At 47.8% G+C, this 17,778-nt stretch overlaps 1 protein-coding gene across 1 annotated transcript in view; it reads right to left on the bottom strand.

The window, feature by feature from the left end:
- Positions 1-17,778, bottom strand: part of COQ10B (coenzyme Q10B) — a 147,244-nt gene that overhangs the window by 37,811 nt on the left and 91,655 nt on the right. Inside the window, exon 4 of the mRNA XM_078680437.1 lies at positions 2,796-2,897. Coding sequence (XP_078536563.1) covers positions 2,796-2,897 — 102 coding nt within the window. The remainder of the gene's footprint in view (positions 1-2,795; positions 2,898-17,778) is intronic.

Here is a 17,778-nt window from a genome sequence, read left to right as displayed (position 1 = left end):
CAACTTTCTAGAAGTGGCACTTTCAAAATTGTAAATTAAGATCAGAGTGCACCATAAGTTAAGATTTTTCCTTTCAATTCCAAAGACCTCTATAATGAACAGGTTACCTTCTGTCATTTGGAAATTAAAGCTTATTAAATGTCAGAAGGTAACTTCAATGTAATCTTATAGGAGAGGTAGATTTTGCAATAGTGAAAAGCTAATTTAGGTGTTTCACTACCAGGACATGTAAAAATTCAAAGTACAGTTCCGACTTTTTAAATACACCGAACCTGGCCAATTGGCTGTTAAGGGCCTACACTGGCTATTAAAACAGATGGCACAATCAGTGGTGCAGGGCCACTAGGAGCATTTAATTTGCAGTGTCTGACTATAGCCAACATTCCAGCAACTTCATGTGGATTATTTCCAACCCAAAATATAGTGAAAAGCCTCTCGGAAATGAACCTGACCCCCCCTCCACCGTAGTCATACATGCAAGAATATCTTAAACTGAACTTGGTCAGAGCCTCACTTTTCAAGCCTCAATTAAACCAGTCCTACTCACTATAAAATATTTTATTTCAGGTTCCAGTATTTCGCCTTGACATCAGCATGCTTAATCAAAGTTTTCGCCTATATATGACGGGGCTTATTTTCCACTGCCTGCACTACCTACTAGTCCGTGAATTATACCTATATTCAAGAAAAGCAATGCAAACCATGACAATTTACCACATGGTACAGGGCATTTTCCTTTTCACTTAGAGTCCTCCTCTACAAAGATGCATGTGGCTATTCTTCTATCTTCGCTGCATACAGCAAAAACACCTCCGACTTCCATTCACGCTGCTTGACTGAGTGTTTGTCTCCTCGTCAGGGTGCCAGTGGTGGCAAAAAACAATCAGGAGTTGTGTTCTTTTCAAGGTGGGGTGAAGAGCATTAACCCTGCTGTGCAGTTAGTGGTTTGTAGCTAGGTTGGTCAAAGTTGAAGGAATAGCAGCAACAGAATCAAACAATTCAACCACCACCCTTCAACCAAAGGCTGTTGGCATGCTTTATGCGTAGCAGAACCGCACAGCTTTTTGTCTTTGTGTGTCTTGAGGTATCAACCGACTTAGATTGATTGAATGGATGGATGGCCCAGTGGCTTCAGGCTATGGATACAGGTAGTCGCAAATCTAGAATTCGTGATCTCTGGGCACTCATTTTGTTCACCTTCCAGTGGCAATTTGAGGTCTACCATTTTCATCAGCCATGATAGGCTCCTTACTGATGGCTTGCTTTATATAAGCACTGTTTAAAATCCAAAGCCATTTTGAAATTTCATGGGGCATCACAAAGTTTGAACACTGGCTGATTGCTTGCTCCTTACTTACCTTACAATTTCATGCCATAAATGAAGTGTGGCAGCAGGGAGGAGGAAAAGGACAGTCGACATGCACATTAAATTTGTCTGAGGAGTTAGGACTTAAATGCGGTTTGGTCTGCAATGAAAAAGTACAATCAGTCCTTTAGTTTCCTTTTTATGCTCTGCCAAGCCTTTTCTTTTTTTGTGTCTTTGCTGGTAGTATCTCTGTATTTGGTGCTGTATTGTCCCTGGTGTGCTACTGACCACAGAGGGGAGTTTGTAGATAGGAGGCACTAATTATACTCTATTATATATATCTTTCTGAAAGCAGTTTATTATGCTAGATGATATTGGCCCAAGTAAAATAGCGGCCATTCAGCTTACTCCAGACAAGCCTACTATATCATCCGGTTACATCTGAGCCAGCCAAAGGTATAACCTCATTTGATTGTATGCATTTTACCGATTTTGTATGCCATATCTAAACGCAAAAGTATGTATTGCTGCAAACTTGTGTGCCTTTCAGGATACTCTCTTGCCGACATTCATAAATAAAAAAGCAATATAGAATTGAGCGACTGTCACTTGTTGCAGTGAGCTGCAGGTGCCAGAGGTGACCCCCCAGAGTGGGTTTTAAAACATGTTAACCTGTCCATCCTACACCCTCTCAGTTATTAATGTTCAGTTTCCTCATATCAAATCCTCAAGAGCAGGTTTACAGCCAATTGATGTGCAGGCTCAGAAACTTTGTCAGAGACCAACCTTTCGGTTTGGAAAAGTGAAGCCATGAAAATCCAGACCATAATAAAATCCTAAAAAGACTTATGTGCCAGTTTTATTTAACTGTGGCAAGACTATTAAAATGTCAGCAATTGCTTACTGCTAATGTCCTGACTTCATAGCTGCAAATTTAAGATGCATAAGGTAGATGTCAGGTGGCCTTCCTGACAAAAGGCAGAATACATGAGTAGCACAAAAGTGGGGTGCCAATAATGACATAGCTGTTTTATTGACTAGAGGTAAGGAAAGATCTATGAAACAAAGAAACCTCGCGTTTGACGAGGGGATACCCATTACAAACTTCGTAAAAAAAAAAAAATCAGATCAGAAATGTATCTGTAAAACAGCTGAAGCAAGAACATTCTAACGTATCCTGAAGTCAGTGAGTAGCACTAAAGATGGATTCACAGCTCTGCTCCTTGGAACCATAACAAGCAAATGCTTCTTGAATGCATATGCACCACATCCAGAATACTGGCATTTCTTATGGTCATGATGCAGAGAAAACAACTTCAAGAATATGAAGTGAAAATCAACTTGATTAAACTGTATAGGATTTGCATACTTTTCACATGATTTTGCCACATCAGACAGCAGATAAGTCAGATGCTTAAAAAACCCAAACCCACATTTTAAGCAGCATCAATCAACCTAACCAAACAAAAGGAGTTTTGGAAAAACTTACTGAAAAATCCAAGGTGCATGTTCTAGGATACCCCGGGATTCCAGGGCTAAAACGCCATTCTGTTTCAAGGTGATTAAACAATTTCCCATCTGTGCAGGATGCCTGAAAACAAAGAATATGGTAAAATCCATCTAGTTAGTTCCATGTGTCCTCTAGTGAATGAAGGTATTGAAATGATGCCACTTGATCAGCAAAAGCAGACAGTAGATCAACGAAGCCCAAACAAAAAATAATGTGCAAATGGAGGAGTTATACTGCATATGTTGGAGGCGAACAACTTTGACTCGTAAAACCTAGCAGAATCTGGGATAATATTTTCAAACAGACTAAAAAACAAAAAGGTATTTTGCAAAAAAAGGCTCAAACCCAGACTACAATATATATTTTTTTAAACTAAACGGCACATGCGTATCTACGTACAAAAATTTCAAATTGCACCTCATCACCATCAGAAATCTTTATTCGGCTGCAGCCAGCCATAAAAGAATGCATCACAAGGATAACATTTCTTAACACGCAGTAAAAATTTATAAAATACAAATTTCAGATTAAAGTTCCATAGATATAGGAGCATCTGCAAGCATAAAGCATTTTGGCGTTATTTAACAAGTTCAAATTTCATCATTTATCACTGTGGGAAAAATAGTTGCATAAAAAGTCATTTTCCAACAATATTTCAAAACCGAACTGCCAAGGAAATATATTTATAAACCGTTAGGCAAATAAATTTGTCTTTTGAAAAGTGGAGATAGTGCAAAGCCGCCCGACATTTTCTTATATTTAGGAATTTTAAAAGTGGTTTTAAAAAGGCACGTCTTTGTTTGATATAAAGTTTACAAAAGAACAGAGTGCAGCTGCTCTGTGCAGATTCTTAATCACAGGGGGATAGATCCGATTTAGCATCAGAGTATACATTTCATGGATATGAGACCAGAAAGTGAGACATTCCAAGCCGGAACCTAAGATAGTACAATTTGGCATTGCTAAGGTAAAAGGAAAGATAAGGCTCAGTACCTGGAGAACAGACTAGAAGCGAGGGGTCAACAACCCTTTTTTTGGCATCTATCGTGTGCCTCTCGACAAATAGGAGTAAGCTAAAAATTCTCTTTACTGCTTTGCCCTTGATGTTTTGGTAATATTTTTGGGGTTGTCTAAACAATCCAACAATCCCAGGGTCTCCAATTGAGTTCTAACATAAGAGATCCATGGAATTTTACTCACCCACTTCAAATTTAAACAGTCTGTGATAACAGCAGGATTGAGGGCCGCTTCTTCCTTTACCCAGATATTACTCCACAATAACAAAGGAGCTAAATGTATGCGAAAGGAGAGGGGAAATCACACAGAGTTCTCTGTGACAAATAGTAGCGGCAGTGCTTTTTGGAACACTCGGCAGAGGTTTCAAAAACGTATTCTCAGCTCTCTGGAGGCATTCAACACCATAAGAGCCCCAGACTCTGGCACCATACAGGATGACAGCACACAAGCGTGCTTTATACATTTCTGTCAATGCCTTAATGGGTCGAGAGCCTAGCTTTTTTGTAAATCTGAAAACTGCCTCCAGAAACATGTCTGGTGGAGGAAGGCTGCCTACAGCCAGTCGGAGTCCACACCAGGGTTAGTAGGTTTTCAGGTGGGACCTCCGAGTTGCCCTCTGAATACGTGTTTTAATCAATCAAACAGTGACGTCATTGTGGGCTTATTAACCCCTTCGATGCTAGGCCTTTTCCCCCCCTGTGCTAAGCTTTTTTTGGGCTCTTTGGGGTAGTTCGCACTTAGGCCCCTGTAACTTTTTGACCACATAAAAAAGGTATCCACGCCAAATTTGCATCCTTTTTTACCAGCATCATGGGGATTCTAAAAGGTACCCAGGGTTTGTGGATTCCCCTGGAGGGGAGCCAGAAATTAGCCAAAATACAGGTACATTTTGTTTTTTATGGGAAAAAAGGGAAACAAATGAAAGCGTCTGTTTTTTTTTCCCTGCAAATGGTATCAACCAAGGGGTTGTGGTGCTGAAATCACAATCTTCCCAGCTTTCAGGGACAAGCAGACTTTTGTCAGAAAAGCAAAACATTTTTAAACAGTTTTGGCATTTTTCTGGGACAATGCCTATTTTTGCTATTTTTTGTGCTTTCAACCTCCTTCCAGTTAATGGTAGAAATGGGTATGAAAGCAATAATGGATAGCTGTACATTTTAGAAAAGTAGACAGAAATCTGAATTCAGCAAGGGGTCATTTGTGTAGATCCTTCAAGGTTTCTTCATAGAAACGAACAGTAAAATATAGGAGGAGAAATTGAAAATGAGTTGAAAAAAAACAGCCATTTGTGCCAACGTTTCCACCTGTAACTTCTTCTAATTGTGACAGCTGCTGGAAAGCAATATACAGTTACATCCGCTAGACCTTGCTTGTTGTGGGGGATATATAGGACTTGTAGGTTCCCGACGAACCCAGAGCCAATAACTGAGCAGCGTCTTGCAATGGTTTTTCATTATGTTCTGGGTATATAGCAATTAATTTGGGAATATATATATATATATATATATATAGAGAGAGAGAGAGAAAAACCGGTATGAAAGCCACCTATTTATTGTAATAAAACGGAGATTAGAAACAGTAGATATTTGCACATTTCCGTAATTGTGAGTACTCATAATAGCATGGAGACTTGTAGGTCATTTTTCAAAATGACTTTTTTACACAGACTTTCATTTGGAAGGCAGAAATGCATCGAAAGTCAATAGGTAATAGTTGCTCTACAATTCTGTTACCCCAAGTCTACCGATAAAAATGGTACCTCACTTGTACGGGTAGGACTAGTGCCTGCAACAGGAAACCGTCCAAAACGCAACGTGGACACACTTTATTTTTACAGTGAAAACAGCCCCTTTTTTCTTCAAATTCGGTTTTTATATTTAGATCAAAAGTAGAACGTGGGTCCATACTTACACAGCGTTAAGCCCACAACCCATTTAGGGCCGGCCGCGTTGTTTGAAAGTACTGTCCCGTGCAGGTAAAAGCAACAATAAGCTAATTATAACACAGCATGTCGCCTACAATCCTTGTTGGGCCGGCCGCGTGAGCTAGCATATGGATCAATAGTAGCATGCTATGGGAGAGTTCAGGACACATTTAGAACCAATAACATTATGAACCTGAGCTAGAGCCCATATAAAGTGGATAGCAGTAGATGGATAGAAAAGAGTTGAGGGAGAAAGAGAAAAAGAAGAGGTAGACAACTCCGTGGGTGAGCGGGTGGATGGACGGGAAGTGGCGTGTGACTGTGCCCAGTGTGAATAACGCTGGGCGCATTAGTGTTTGCTAAGGGGCGAGCTGACCTGCCCGGTCTAATTATGCAATGAGCCTATCGGGGTCCGACGGGAGTATGGCATCTTCAAAGATTCGCAGCGCTCTAAGCTTGGAAGGTAAATATTGTGCATGTTCTATTGTACAGAGATATTGGACTAAGGGGCCCCAGACAGAGTTGTAGTGGGTATCACGTAATTGCAATCGTGCTGTGAAAAGTTCCATAGTTATTACATTCCACAGGCAAACAAACTAAGCAGCAATCAGGGGTGCCTCCGTCTTTTTCCAATATAGCGCTATGAGTTGCTTAGCTGCCCCAACCATGTGAAGTGCTATAGTCCAGTCGCTGCGAGTGAACGCTGTTAAGTTGTCAGGTTTAAGGCCCAGGAGGATCATTGCTATAGATTCAGGCAGGGGGAAGCCCAACACCTCCTTAATAGGATTAAGGACTTCTTTCCAAAGCACGGCCAATCAGTGGAAAGGCCCACCAATTGTGAATGAAGTCACCAGATGCATTCGAACATCTCCAGCAGAAGGGGGACGTGGCGGGGACCATTTTGTGTAGCCGGGTGGGCGTGAGGTACCATTGTGTTATAATTTTGTATGCATTTTCCCTCTGTGGGATGCTAAGATATACCCTAGGAATGTCTTGCCATAGGCGGTTCCATTGTATAGGCGTATGGGACGGAAGGAGGCACACAGCACGGGATCCTTTCCTGGTTTAGTGATAACGGCTATTTCCGCCATACCCATGGAGGGCGACGGTCCTCCATGTCCGGGAAGGAATTATATAGGTGCAGTAGGTAAGGATGGAGTGGTGCTACAAACATACGGTAGAAGCTCACCGGTAAGCCGTCCGGACCCGGTGTCTTCCCCAGGGGAAGGTCTTTCTGCGCCGCGATTTCACACTGGTTCAGAATCTCATCGATATAGTCTTGGGGGGTGGCTCTGCCATGTAGAGAGTGGTGTAGCAGGCCCTAAAGGCCTCGCGTTTAGCTTGCTCCGTAGTGACCCGTCCTCCAGCAGGTAATTGGATATTCGCAATGTGGGCTTTCGCTGCTTGTACCCGCAGCTGCTTCGCCAACAATCTACCAGCGGCCTTCGACACGGTCGACCACAACATCTTGGTCGACCGTGTCCAAGGATTAGGCATCTGTCATACGGCCAAAAATCTAATTGCCTCTTTCCTTGCCAATAGAACGCAGGCGGTCACCCTAGGACCCTTTCAATCAGCACAACTCTCCGCCCCCTGTGGTGTTCCTCAAGGCTCATCCCTTAGTCCGACACTCTTCAACATCTATGTGTCGGACCTAGCTAAGACCATCAAAGCACACGGGATGAGCCTTACCTCGTACGCCGACGACACCCAACTAGTGTTGGCGATCAAAGGTGACGGAGAGCAAGTAGCTGAAAAATTCAAGATAGGGCTCCTAGATATAGGAGACTGGATGGCGAAAAACTGTTTAAAGTTAAACTCAGAAAAAACTGAGGTACTCATTTTCGGTCCACTATCACCAGCCTGGTCCACCACCTGGTGGCCGGAGTCCTTTGGCACACCTCCTATACCAACTTCCAAGGTCAGGAACCTGGGGATTGTTTTCGATGATGGACTGAACTTTATGGATCATGCCAACAAGACTGCATCTACTGCGCACCTAAAACTAAAAATGATTCGCAAAATTCGTCCTTTTCTTCCCGAATCTGCGATTAAGACACTTGTTTCTGCCCTTGTCCTCTCATCCTTGGACTATTGTAATGGTTTATTTCTCAACGCGCAAACCCGAGTCACTACAAAATTGCAAACTATACAAAATGCAGCAGCCCGCCTTATCACCGGCAAAACAAAGTTCGAATCCATTGCCAAAAACATAAAAGATCTCCACTGGCTGACTGTACAAAAAAGAGTCCACTTTAAGGCTCTTTGTATAGTTTTTAAAACTCTCAATGACCAAGGACCATTTTTCTTACGAGACAAACTGCAAATTTACAAGCCCACTAGAGCTCTACGCTCAGCTGCCTTTAATCAGCTGCTTGTTCCACGCACCAAAACAGTGTCTTGGGGGGACCGTCGCTTTCTGGTGGCGGCCCCTAAACTTTGGAACACTTTGCCTCTCAACATCAGACAAAGTACCACGCTGTTCCAGTTTCGCAAACTTTTGAAAACTTGGCTTTTCTCTCACTAATTCATTCTTCTCTGTAACCGGTTTAGTTCTTCACTCTTCACTTTTTCAATAATGGTTTGAGCGCCTTGACGCCTGAGGGTATAAGCAGCGCTTTACAAGTGTCAAAAATAAATAAATAAATAAATAAATACCCACTTTGTCCCCCCCTCGAAGAACCGTTGTTTTAAGGCAAGCATGGATCGTTCAGCTTTATTAGTTCGCAGGGAGCGAAGTTAACCCCGGAGGATGGCCAGTTTCTGCCTGCTTACCAGTGAGGGATGCTTCTGGTCCTGCTTCTCCAACTTCTTAATATCTTTAGAGAGGCTATCCTCTAGGCGGCAGGCTTCCGGTGCCATCGCTTTGGATGTGATATGGCCGCGGACCGTTGCCTTAAAGGCATCCCACATCACAGGGAATGGGGTTTTGGGGAGATTGTTGCTCGCAAAGTAAGTCAATGGCATTCCGTATAGCCTACACATTGGCCGGGTACTGCAGAATATGTGGCGGTAGGGGCCACCACGGCGAACGGGTGGGGCAAGCGGCCGGATCCTGCAGGAGAAGCTCAACGTGAGCATGGTCGGATACCGAGATGTTGGACAGAGATGCTGTCAGCGTCTCCGTTATGAGAGCAAGTGACACAAATAAATAATCAATAGGTGAGTATGAGCGGTGGACATGAGTAGTACGAGTAGTCCCGCACCTCCAGAAAGTCATACCGCCATGAATCTATCAAGCCAAGGTCCGTTATCTGCTTCCGAAGCGCAGAAGACATGGCACCTGACCTATTCGAGGAGGCTTCACTACGATCCAGCGTAGGATCCCACACCAAGTTAAAATCTCCCCCCAGAATGAAGAAGGGGATCGCCCTGCGGCACTTGTTCACGTAATAGTGCTCGGAGATAGGAGTCCTGCATCTGGTTCAGTGCATAAACATTACACAATGTGAGTAGGCGTTTTCCGATCTCCACCCCGCACTGACAAAACATCCATCTGGGCTATGGAAGATTTTTGGGGTCCCCTGCCGGATACTTTATAGAAGAGCCACTCCAGCTGTTTTGGTGTCTGCTGTGGCCCAGAATTGGAGGCGATATTTAGGGTGGGCCATGCGAGGGGTGTCCACCTTTAACAGGTGGGTTTCTTGGAGGAATATGATGTCTGGGCTATGTTGTAGTATGTAGAGCCACACTTGCGGTCTCTTGTTAGGCAAGTTAAGCCCCTTGACATTAAGGGATAGCACCTTTAAAGGGTCAGTAAGAGCCATTAACACACCAGATCCCAAGTTGGGCCATCATGCCACCGCAAAGGACATGCCCAGATGAAGGAGGGGCGGGGGCAGAGGCCAGTCCTTCCCATGGACCGGGGCCCACTATAGCCTTATAGTCTCCCGCCCACCATACCCAAGAGACAGGGAAACGGAGAGTCAGGTAAATAAAGAAGAAGAAAAAAAAAACCAACATCGGCCAACCGGGCCACATCGTTCTGTTCCAGTCATGGGTCATCCTATACCCTAGGGTTTAGGTGAACCCAGAGACGCCACTCTCCCAGGAACAGTTGAGGTAGGTCTTCTGCTGTACTCTAGTTCACCCAGGTAGGGGGCTCCGGCCTCCGCCACCCTGTTTGAGAGAGGCTGGGGAAAGGGGGTCCCGAAAACACAGCGGCAAATGTTGAAATCCACCAGGTGAGGGCTATGGTCCTCCATAAAGGGGTCAGAGCTGGTTATGGGTACATGCGCTGCTCATCACGGGACTGAGGATTCCAGGCCTGCCTCCGACTTGTCACCCTCCAGGGCCCGGATGTGCTCAATGTATTGCTTGGCCTGTAAAGATGACTGATCATCCAAGGGTGGTGAGAGTCTACGCCAGCGTACAGTGGACCAAGACGGCTTGGCGGGCACTCGTGTAGGAGGCGGAGGTCGGGTGGGGCTGACAGCTCGTGAGGCTGGAAGTCGGAGCGGCTGAGCTGCCTCTTGTTAGTACGTATTACTCGACGTTTGGACACCCACAGAAAAATAAGAGCAAACGGGTGGCCCACTGGTACGAGATGCTCAAGCTCCGCAGCTTGTCCATCACGGGTTTGAAGTCACGGCGTCGCCTCAAAGAATTGGGTGCTAGGTCCGGGAATATCTGAATTTTGTACCCGTCGTATATGAGATCCTGCTTGGTTCTCGCCGCCCGGAGAATGGCCTCCTTTTATGTGAAAAAGTGGACCCTGGTTAAAATATCCAGGAGGAGACACGTCCGGCCCGCGGGCCTGGAAACCCGGTGGGCCCGGTCCAAAGCCGGCAGGGAGGAGTCGTCATCCCCCCAGACTTCATGGAGGAGTTGTGCCACATAGGTCATAATGTCCTTCCCTTCTGCCCCAAGAAGAACCCCTTGGATACGGAGGTTATTCCGGCAGCTCCAATTCTCCAAGTCCTCCTGCTTCAGCTGCAACTCCATATGTTAATCCTCTAAGGCAGCCAGACGCTGCCACAGTTGTTGGTCCTCAGTGCGAGCGTCCACCGTTTTTTCCAGCTCGTCCACTCTCTCGCCCAAATCCGTGATCTCTTTCCGGAGTTCCCGAACACAGAAGCGTACTTCGGTGCGCAGGGAGCCGATCTCTGTTTTCAATTCGGACATAAAGTTGGCCATAAACGCCTGCGTAACCGGAGGAGAGTCCCTTTCAGCCAGCGGGGCCACTTCAGTCGCAGCAGACGCACCCGCTTTCAGCCAGCGGGGCCACTTCAGTCGCAGCCGACGCACCCGCCTTGCCCAACATGGCCACCACAGTTGTATCTTTAGTAGTTGGTGCTGGAACGTCTGACTTCTGTTGATGCGTGTCATTGTAGCGCCGTATGTGCCCCACTAAGTGTCAGGCGCGATGAGCAGTAAGGTGGTGGTTTTTCTTTTTTAGGCGCTCAGTCCGGGTGCGCGGCAGGGACCTGTTCCGCTGGGACAGTACCAAAATAGGTTGTGTAGGCCGGTAGGCCGATAGATCAGTGGGGCGTCGAATGGGCTTCCATGCACTAGAGATATCCGTAGGTGGAGGGGCAGTTCCGCAGTGCGTGGGGCCACAACAAAGATCAGCCCACTGGGGCAGCGGCTTGGTAGTTTGTACTGGCAGCGCAGGGCCCGCAGCTATCCGGGGCAGCGCAGGGAGAACAGCAGGCCTCCTCTCCTGGCGTCTGTTGGGCATTGGCGCACCTTTCCCGCTGTAATGGCGCGAGGCGTGACCTTTTCAGGGACAAAGGACACCCTCGAGGCCGGCATGTGTGGAGAGGCTTCAGGCGGTCTCCTCGCAAGCGATCACCGGGCAGCCTGGTAAGGTCTATGAGCACAGGGTCAGCACAGCAGTTCTCTTCTCAGGGGCAGCGGACACTAATCCCTCAGTCTTTACAAGCAAGGGCAGGGCACGAGGAGGAGGGGAAAGGGCCGGGTCCGCCGCAGTCAGCGCTCCCTACTCTTCATCAGTTGCCCTCACCTGTGTGGACCAACGCCAGTGTGCCAATGTGGTGGGGAAGCCGATATCTCGCACACCTTCAGCGTCTGTCCGCTTTCCGGACAGTCACGCAGGGATGGGTCCTCTACCGGTCAGCCCAGGGGCACCCGCAGGGTGTTGTGTCTGGTGAGCCCTCGGATGCGTCTCCCCCCCCTGGCAAACTGTAGGCAGCCAAGTGGGGGGTCAAAGAGCTCATAGGCTGGACGCACCACTAGGGCAGGAGTCCTCTTCTCCAGGGTATCAGGCGCACACTTCTTCCCTACGCGCTACTAGACCCCTGCGTGCCACAAGCAGACCTGGGGAGGGTCAACACCAACTTAGATCGCTGTCCGGCGCCTCTGGTCAGTACTCTCCTCTTAATTGCGCCACTCACCATCACAGGGCCTCATCAGTGACCGCTTGTCTCCTCAGTCGTCCACCAGATTCCCCAGGACGCCGCAGGTAACAGGCCGGAGCAGCTCGGTTGGGCACACCGACACAGGGCTAGGTCGAGTTGAGCCCGCACCAGGGCAGCGCTGGGATTACTGCTGAGGTTTCTGCAGAGGCGGCCTCTGGCATGTCACTCTGCCAGGTGGCTATCAAGCTGAGGGAACTAGGATGTCAGGCACACATGCAGGGCACTCAGCTTAGGCCGCACCCCCTCCGTCCCATCTCCTACAAAAGGCCTTTGAGCGCCAAATTCAAAGCGCGTCAGGGGTGGAGGGGGGGCGCTGAGTTTGTCTCTGCCGATGTCTGCAGACCGCTGCCGCCACAAAACGCCTGCCCTCCGGTGGGGTCACTCACCGCCCCGTTGTTTCTCCTCACAGTGTGCCCCTGTCACCGCAGGCCAGCTCCGCCGTCTAGTGCCACACCCGCCGACAAGATTGCGGTCGGCGCAGCCTCGGGACTGCAGTCCGCTGTCCGTGTCCCCAGGGCGCCCGCCGCCACAGACGCGCTCTGCCACCCCCGTCCGGGTCACACAGCTCCGACAGGGTCAAGAACGTCTTCGGCTGCACTCGTCCACTCCGTGACAAGCTCTGGACCTCGGCGCTGCAAAATGGCGTCCACTGCAGTTAGCAGGGGGAGACCAGGCTAGGACAGCGAATTCTTCGGTCCAAGTATAGCTGCCACTCCACCAGATCACCCGGCGCTGCTCCCCACCTGCTGTCACCTGGGCACCCCCAAAAACTGCAGTTATCCGCCCCCAGCTCCACTTATGATCGCTTTTGGAGGTAGGCTCGGCCGGAGCTCCTGCGGTGTGCGTCTCAGCTCATCTGCAGCGAGACCAAGGACAAAGTGCAAAGTGCCTAGCTGTAGATTTTGAACCCTAGCTCTACCGTCACCTAAGGAAATCTAAGAAATCTATACATTTTAGAAAATTAGACACCCAGGGGAAGACAGGATAGGGTGACTTGAGCGGCTCTCACCATGTTCGGTTACCTAGATTTCCATGCAAACCTCAAAATTTGTCCCAAAATAACACATTTTCCTCTCATTTCTGTGGCGAAAAGTTCTGTAATTTGCATGGATCTACAAAATTTCACCCACCTGCGTTCCCCAAAGTCCTCAGAGAAAAATGGTACCTCACTTGTGTGGGTAGGCCTAGTGCCCTCAAAAGGAAACAGCCCAAAATGCAACGTGGACACCAAATTTTACAGTGAAAACTCACCCTTTTTTTGCAAAGTGCCTCGCTGTAGATTTTGAACCGTAACTCTGCCGGCACCTAGGGAAACCTAGCAAACCTATACATTTTTGAAAACTAGACACCCGGGGAATTCCATGGAGGTATGGCTTGAGTGGATCCCCCAACGTTTTCTTAACCAGAATCCCCTGTAAACCTCAAATTTAGCTGGAAAAAAAAAAAACACCTTTTCCACACATTTTTGTGTGGTAAAGTTGTGGCATCACCGGCCTGACACAAATTTCCTACCACCCAGCATTGCCCCAGGCCTCCTGATAAAAATGGTGCCTCACTTGTGTGGGAGGCCCAAGCATAAAAAAAGCCAGCGTAATCACTGGCGCCTAGTTGGCTTTCTGCCACATCGCTGGGGGACGCAGTAAGGAACATATGTATCACCTCCCCACAGAGCAAGGAACCAATGCATCCCCTTCCCTTAGTGTAAGGAACCAAGGCATCACCTTCCCTGCGGCCCATTTTGTTTGTTGATGCGACGCATCCAAAGTACTTTGTGAGACCACGTGTTGCATCTGCAATTTGCTTTGAACTGAACTACTTCTACCATCTGAAAGTCATATTTGTATTACTGTCTTGTGGGTTTTTGTCATTTAGCCCTGTTTTGGTTTAGATAAAGATTACCTATTTTTCTAAACTGGTGTGGTGTAAGCCTAGTGCTGACTCACCCAGACTCCTGGAGCCACCTCAGCCCGGTCACTCCAAAGCCACACAGTCAATCCACAACCAGGCAGAGGCACACAGGAAGGTTGAACAAGAAAACCGCCATCTTCTAAAATTGGTATTTTCAAACACACAATTTAAAAACCGTCTTTACTAAGAGATGTTAAATTCTGAGTTCAGGGATACTAAACTCTATTTTCTCATAAGAGTACCTTGGGCCTACCATAGGGATGGGGTGTCTAGGGTGTCCTATGTGTAAGAAAAGATAAGAGTAAGGCCTGGCAAGTGTGTCCACGGGCCAGGTGTACATGGCAGTTAAACTTCGCGCAGGCACTGCAGTGACAGGCCTGAGACGCCATTTCTGGGCTACTCATGTGGGTGGCACAATCAGTACTGCAAGCCCACTAGTAGAATTTGATTTACCTGCCCTGGAACACTTAGTGCACTTAACTAGGGACCTACTGGTAAAACAAATATGCCAATCGGGGACAACAAATCACAATATCAATTTACACAGGGAGAACTTGCACTTTCTCACTGCTGATCAGTTTGAAAGTGCCCAAAGCATCTAAGCCAGCAAAAACTAAATCCAGCACAGCATCAAAAACACAGGAGGTGGAGGCCAAAAAGTCAGGGAAAACCACACCAAGGATGCAAGGTTCAACAGGTCCCTAAGCGGACCCTCTTCAGTCCCCTTGCCCTAGGTACCAGGGGTACCATTTAGTAGGGACTTACAGGGGGATCTGAAGTTGTGCCAATTGTGGTACAGTTTTAGGTAAAAGTTCTGGCACAGTGGACCGGAGTGGCAGTGTCCCAGTGCACTTTCAATCGAAACATGTTCCAGGCAAAAGGTGGAGGCCAACTATAACAAGAGGCACTTTCTCACAGTGTCAGAACCCCATTCGAGGGCCATCATGCAAGCAAGAGTTACTGGTTCCAGCAATGGGGGTGGAGGCCTTTTACTCCAGATGTCCTAAGGGTCCAACCTGCTATGGATCCTGAGCAACTGGGCTAAGAATCCCTTCAACACTTAAATGTGTGGTAACATGGGTCGAGCAGTCCAAGGCTTCTCTTTGGGTGGGGTTGAACACTGGCTCCTAACTCAATATACATGCAGCAACAGCAATAAAATGATTGCCAAGTCAAATACTTGCTTTTATGAAAAAAGGAGCATTTATACAAGAATACAAAGTAAAATACACACTGTCCCCCGAGGTCAGGGTTCTAGTGTTTTATAGGCGGGGTCCCGATCCCCTCTATCTAGCAGTAGTGGTTATTCTCTGACATTCAAGTTAAGCTCCACAAGTAGTCAGTCTCAGGAGTCCCACTTCAACCCTTGATTAAAGTCAGAAGTGTACAAGAACTGCATCACTATCTGACAAGCAAGTTTCCCTGGGACAGTCTGGTCCAAACATCTGCCTTGCTCGCCCCAGCAGGACCTGACCAACCAGAGTCTTTGGGTACACCCCCTTCATGGGTGCTAAAGCTACAGCAACAACCTCCGGTAAGTCTTTCAGAGGTGTCCTTGGGTTCCTCACATGGGCTCCTGCAGCAGCCGGTGGTTCTTGATGCTCTTTGGATGGTGGGTAAGTTCTACTGGGTTGCTTTTCCACAGAGTGGGGGGTGCAAAGATCTTGGTGCTGGTTCTCAGTCACAGCTTGAGCCCACTTGGAGCATCACAGCTGCATTCGTCCTCCGTCAATGATCTTGGTCAGACTACGCTTTTTGCTTTGTGCCAGTAGCCCTCCTTGGCCTACGCATGGGCTACAGCACCCATCGGCACAGGAACAAACTTCGTGGTAACCCAATCTGGCATAAGATATCGCAGACCTTTCCTTGCACATGGGAAACAACAATCGATGCAATAATCACCCGAAACCTTGCTATGGAAATCTACTCTCTAAAATCCCTTCTCTGGACCTAACTGCCTCCAATGCCTTACTCTCCCTCACAGGGCACACTGGTCTTTGATTCCCTGGGTGAGGTCCCCTCACCCAGATGGGAGACTAGCCGGCCTTGGCCTCCAGTCCTGGTCATAGGCAAAAGTCTTGGTGAGTTTCTGCTCCTTACACAACTCTCCTAGCTGCTTGATAGGTGCCAAGTTACAGGGTCTCAAGCTTCCCTTCTACTAGTCCATTTTCAGACACCAAATGGGACTTAAGAGACTTACCCTTTGAAGTTTATGTTGGGGGGGGGGGGGGGGTCTGCTTCCTTTTGAAGTGCTATCTCCTCTGTTGTCTATTCCTCCAGCAAATAGTCTGGGACAGCAGGAGACTCGAAATCCGATAGCCCCACAACACAGGCAAGGGAGGGACCAGAGGTTCACACCAGGATGTCAGCCACTGTGCTGGGTGTGTCAAGAGGTTACCCCACAGCCTCAGCCACCCGTTTGGTGCAGGGGAAGTTCCTCTTCTATGGATTAAGTAGGTTGCCTATCTGTATTCTCCCCCCATTCCCCCGATGGACTCTCTATTAAAACTTTAACACAATTGATTTGTTCCTTGGCTGCGCTGGTGCTTTTTTTTTTTTTTTTTTTTTTTAGACATGCAGGCCGAGTTGTGGGTGCCTTAACTTACTCTTCCATGAATGACGGTGCCAGGGGTGGGGCTTCATTGACGGTGCCAGGGGTGGGGCTTCATTGACAGTGCCAGGGGTGGGGCTTCATTGACAGAAGTCAGGCTAACTGGAGTGCGCAAGTTGGGTTGGACGGGTGCATTTCTCTGACCAGCCGGACATGCGCATTGAAGCATTTCTCTATCAGCGCAATTAGTGAGCCGGATTACAGCAGCAGACCCCTAGGCTTTTAAGGAGTGTCAGGTCTGCCAGTCCCAGCAAATCCTAGTGCTGCTCTCATGCAGTGTCCTAACATGGACAGAAGCAAGCAGCATCTGGACTGATTCAAAAGACTCATATGCATTCACTCCTGCATATAAAGCAGGATGGGAGGTTAACAGAACAGGACTGTGAGAAAGTGCCATCTTTCTTGTATGGTATGCCCCCACTTTTTGCTGAATGGCTGATGTACTTTGAGTGTGCCTTGGGCTCCTGCCAACCAGGTACCCAGGGCCTGTGTTCCTTCCCTATGAAACCTAAACACAATTGGCATCTCTGGCCACAGGTCAGCCCCTGGAAAATGGTACCCGAGGTACCAAAATCACTGTGACCAGAGAAGACCCCTAAGGCCTGCAGCACTTACTGTTCCACCCTTAGGGGCCCTGTACTTTGACACCCAACCACTACCTTTGCAGGCTGAGTGACTTGGTGCAGTACCTGTGTGCCATGCCCACAAACCCACTGCCCTGGCATACCTCAGTCCACCCTCTAGCTGGGTGCACTATGCCAGTGGTGTGGGCACAGGTGCATGAGCCCTGTGCCCCTACAGTATCCAGAGCCATTCCTGGGCACTAAGTGCAGTGATGCCATTAAGAGTATATGGTGCTGGGAGGTTGTCATTACGAACTCCACAGCACCATAATGGCTACACTGAAGACTGACAAGTTTGATATCAAACTTCTCTGCACATTATACCCACACTGATGCCAGTGTGGGATTTAATGTAAAATGCACTACAGAGGGCACCTTAGAGATGCCCCCTGAAACCTAACCTACAATCCACGTCTTGTCTGAGAAACTGCCTAGGCTGCCCCACAGCAGATATTTTGCTGGACCCCTGGGTAGAGAGCCCTCCGCTCTCCTGGGCCTG

Source organism: Lissotriton helveticus, chromosome 3_1 (genome assembly GCF_964261635.1).
Source record: "Lissotriton helveticus chromosome 3_1, aLisHel1.1, whole genome shotgun sequence".
Lineage (NCBI taxonomy): Eukaryota > Metazoa > Chordata > Amphibia > Caudata > Salamandridae > Lissotriton > Lissotriton helveticus.
The sequence above is the reverse complement of the archived record's forward strand: the minus strand, read 5'-3'. Positions and strand labels throughout refer to the sequence as shown.